This window comes from Papio anubis, unplaced genomic scaffold, assembly GCF_008728515.1.
Source record: "Papio anubis isolate 15944 unplaced genomic scaffold, Panubis1.0 scaffold2658, whole genome shotgun sequence".
NCBI lineage: Eukaryota > Metazoa > Chordata > Mammalia > Primates > Cercopithecidae > Papio > Papio anubis.
This window is the reverse complement of record NW_022162737.1, coordinates 1-4,488: the sequence shown is the minus strand read 5'-3', so window position 1 is coordinate 4,488 and position 4,488 is coordinate 1. Positions and strand designations below refer to the sequence as shown.

At 59.4% G+C, this 4,488-nt stretch overlaps 1 protein-coding gene across 1 annotated transcript; it reads right to left on the bottom strand.

Annotated features, from left to right (window-relative positions):
- Window positions 1–6: 6 nt before the first annotated feature.
- Window positions 7–4,485, bottom strand: LOC116272935 (cadherin EGF LAG seven-pass G-type receptor 2-like; the record flags this gene model as incomplete). The annotated part of the gene is given in 1 exon segment (XM_031661851.1): window positions 7–4,485. A coding segment is annotated over 1 exon segment (1,473 nt), but the record flags the coding sequence as incomplete, so codon positions are not given.
- Window positions 4,486–4,488: the final 3 nt, after the last annotated feature.

The following is a 4,488-nucleotide window of genomic DNA, read 5'->3' as shown; positions in this document are numbered from 1 at the left end:
AAACAAACAAACAAACAAAAACCACATAGCAGGGGGAGCCCAACTAGACATAAAGAGCGAATGCTTACCCTAGCAGTAATGGGGCAGGAGCCCATGTTTCTGGGGGGGGTGTGAGTAGGTGAGGAACATGGGGACAAATTCTGCATCTGTACTGTACCTACTTGGGGTGACTGACTATACCAGCGGTGGCTCAGCTGAAGCCGGGAAGGCTGAAGGCAGAGCCCCATCTCAGCCGTGTCCTCGGCCCACTGCCCACCTACCCTCCAGCCTCACCACTTGCTTGTTCTCACCAGCTATCACCAGTAAGCCCGCTTGTCATCACCCACTTCTGTTCCTCCTGCTCTCGTCTCAAAGCTGTTCCACAGGCTGTTCCTTCCCACCTAGACACCAGCCCACAGTCCTCCGAGTCTTCTAACCTCTCCTGAGCTCACCTGCTCCAGGAAGCCTGCCCAGATTTATGTCATCAGGCTCTACTTTCCTCTCTGTTTCAGACTTCCCCGCACCCACTAGGGTGCTCAGCTGGCACAGGGCTCTTGTATACCTGGTACATCTGCTTAATGATTCCTCGACCAGATATTCCCTCCAGGCAGAAGCAGCCCAAGACTCCACACACTGTGCCCACAACTGATTAAGAGACGAGAGGGCAACCAAAGCCACGGAGCAGGAGAAACTTTGCCACCACTCAGCCCTGGGAACGAACACTCCTCGCTGTGTCCCCCACCGCCATCGTCTTAGGCCCCGCCTGGGCCCCTCTCCCAGCATGTCTCTGTTGCTGCCCATCTGGTTCACCATCTGTGGCCACCTGCCCCCTCTGCTATTGTCCCCAACCCCAACAGTCAACCCACTGCTCTCTCCTTTCTGTGTCCCCCTCCCCTGCCTTGACCTAGGTCACCCCTCAGGTGCAAAGGCAGGGTGGGAACAGGGGTGGGGAGTGCATTGCCTAAGCTGTCTTCCTGAACAGAAAAGAAAGCGCTAGGATGGCCTCTGACCCCAGGAAATGCCACCTGTGCCCCAAGCTTAGCCAGCCACACCTGGAAAAGCGCCAGGTCCCGGTCAGCCTCCCAACCTCTCTTCCCCTGGCAGATGTGCCAGCGGAGGCTGGAGGCCAAGAGGGCTCTGCTGTTCTGGGAGCTGCCCAGACCATGGACAGGAGCTGCTGTGTGTCCGAGCAGAGGAAGAAAGAGGCGAGGAGAATTCAGGCTCCAGGAGAGCCATCGGCCCAGGCTGGGACAGCCGCAGCCATAGGGAGGAAGACGGGGAGGCACAAACACGGAGACCAAACAGGGGAACGGAGACCAAACAGGGGAAGACAAAGCCCCAGGAAGAGCCAGCGATGGGCAAGTGGGAGAGCAGGAGAGCCACAGGAGCAGGGAGAGGGCACCGGAGAGAGGCAGTGCTGCAAGGCCCCGCATGGGCAGGGGCGGGAAAGAAAGAAGAGACAAAGAACAAGAGGAGGAAAACAAAGGGGCAGTGGGAGTCAGCTCCCCCTCACCCTGGCCTCCCTGAACTTTGGGGTTGCCGTGGTGACTGCCTCCAAGGGTCAGGGCGGAAGGGAGAGGGTGGGGCCAGAGCTGCCAGGCCAGGAGAAGCCCTCCTGGATGTTGCCCTGAGCCTTCTCTAGACTAGGGAACCAAGGTCTGGGGCTCTGCCCTGGTGGGAGACGGAAAGCCTAGTGGGGGCGCTTCTCCGCCCCCATCACTTAGTGTCTGGCCACACTCACCAAGGGCAGGCTGGGTGTGGAGGACCAGAGGGAGAGGCCCTCCTTCCCACCGCCTCAAGTGCCCAGGCACAGCTGAGGACACAGGAGCTCAGCCTCCCACTTCCTCCTCCTGGAGGCGAAACTGAAGTCTCTGGAGGCTCAGAACCTCAGCCACAATCCCTGAAAAGCTCCTGCTTCCTGCTTCCTGTGGCTACCTTGAGGGGTGGGGCAGGGAGGCATCTGTCCAGCAAGGACCCTGAGTGAGGCCACGCCCTGACTCTCCCATACCCTTCCTTTGCCTTCAGGCCACACTCCCTGGGGTGGAAGTAGGGGCCTGTCAGCCTCTTCTTTTCCTCCCTTCCCTGACGGGTTTGAAGGCTGCCTAGAGGGGGTGTGACCTGACCCACCCCTGGGGTGCAGCTAACAGCATCCCCTCATGAGGGTCTCAGTTGTTCCCTGGCTTGGGGAAGGCACTCAGCAACTTGGGTGTGGTCCTCTCCCTGCTGCTACCTCTGGCTCCCCACAGCTGATAAAAAAAGGCAGAATACTGTCACCAACCCCCTCCAACTCTCCTCCCCCAGCCCTGCTGTCCAGGGAGTCTGTAGGCTGAGCGCTTGGCCAAGCAGCAGGAATGCCCCAGCCTGGGATCCCGCCAGGCTCCCACGCCCTGGGACTCTGTTTTGTCCTCAGATCAGGTGCCTTGGGGTCTCTGCCCTCAAAGCCCACCAGTCCCCTGGCCTGTCCTGGTCCCTACACTCCATTCCTAGAGCTTGGCCAGGTCACAGCCAGCAGGAAAGGAAGGCCTGGCACCCTAAGAACAGCCCGTGGGGTGGCAAGGGGGCCCAGAAGGCCTCAGCTTGCCCCCCAGCTTCATTGCAGCCCCTCCTCCAAGCCAGACCCGAACCACGGACTCTGAAAGTGGGGTCTGTTTGGACAGACAATGAGCTCTAGCCTCACTTCCTGTGGGAGCTCTGAAGGCGGAGCCAGGCTAGGCTCTTTCTGCCTGGAGGGAAAAGAATGCGCTAGACAAAGTCCATGTCAGCCGATTCTGCAGCTCAGCCAGGAGGCAAAAGGGGCCAGAAGAGGACTGCAGGGTCCTGACCCCTGGGTAGCGGCAGCCCTGTGCTCCCATGGTCCCCATTTCTGCCAAAGGCTGTATGAGACTGCAGGAATATCTTGATGGGGGTGAAGGGGCCCTGGCCTCGCCTCCTCTCCTGCGCCACGGTCCTCTCTACCCTTCCCCCAGCTCTCCTGGCCCCCAGGCTTCCACGCGCCTTTTTTCACAATTCTTGGCAGCCATAGCCGGCGCAGCCTCACAACACTTCCCCGACCACGTCACAGGCTGGTAGACAGTGGGGGCAGCCAACCGAAGCAGCCCAGCCCAGCCTGGCGGAAGGCGGGGCCTGCGCCAGCCGCCGGGATTCCTGGGGCTTCTTCCCAAGCTGGCTCTTGCCCCCTCCCGCTCTGTGCCAGGCATTGGGTAGGGAGGTGGGTCTGTAGCTGCTTCCTGGATCGTGCCCTACCTCCAGTGGCTGCCCGGACCCTCCCCGTGAGCTACCCCCACCCCAGCGCCACCTGGACCCTTCCTTACCTGACACCAACACGCTCATGATGGCCTCCAGAGGCCGGTTGTTGTCCAGCGCGCGGCTCAGCTTCAGCTCGCCCGTGGAGGCATTGAGCAGGACCAGGCTGAGTTCATTTCCCCGCTCAAAGCTGTAAGTCAGACTATCTGAGATATCAGGGTCATGTGCAGGTACTTGGCCAATGGCACCCCCAGGGAAGCTGCTTGAGCGGTTGGTGACATAGTTGTTGAAAAGGATCTCAAAGTTGCCCAGCACTGGTGGGTTGTCATTGCGGTCAAGGAGGCGGACGTGGACTGTAGCCCGGCTCACCAGAGGAGCTGACGTGGCCTGGATGACCAGGACGTACTCAGGCCGGTCCTCGTAGTCTAAGTCTACCAGGGCTGTCAGCTCCCCAGAGAAGATGTCCAGCTGGAAGACCTCAGGGATGTTGCCCTCCATGATCTGGTACATAATCTGGGCATTAGTGCCTTCATCGGGGTCAGTGGCTGTGACCCGGGCCACAGCCAGCCCAATGGGGCTGTTCTCTTCCACAAACACATCAAACTCATCCTGCTCAAAGACAGGGGGATTGTCATTCACATCCAGCACAGTGACTGTCACTTCCATGGGCGTGCGGGCTGGGGGCATCCCCTTGTCCACTGCATATGCCCACAAGACATACTCAGCCATGTTCTCTCTATCCAGCCTCTGCAGCGTTCACACGATGCCTGATGTGGACTCGACAATAAAGTCACCGTCTCCATTGTCGCCTCCTTGGAAAGTGTAGAAGACCCTACCATTAAGTCCAGAATCACGATCAGTGGCAGAGATCTGCAGGACGCTAGTGAAGGGTGGCACATCCTCACAGACACTGCCCTGGTAGAAGTCACGCAGGAACTGAGGGGCATTGTCATTCACGTCGTTCACCAGGATCTCCAGGTAGGTGGTGTCGGACTTCTGGGGAATGCCGTTGTCCCGAGCAGTAATGGCCAGGGTATAAGACACTTGGTCTTCGTAGTCCAGCTCAGCCTGGGTGGTGACGGCCCCTGTGTCTGCATCGATGCGGAACTGGGGGATGCTGTCCTCCATGAAGTAGGTGATGCGGGCATTCTCACCTGTGTCCTCATCCGTGGCGCTGATCAGCACCACTGTGGTGCCTGCCGGCCGGTCCTCATTAACATTCACTGTATAGTGGGAGCTCTGAAAGACAGGACGATGGGTGTTGGC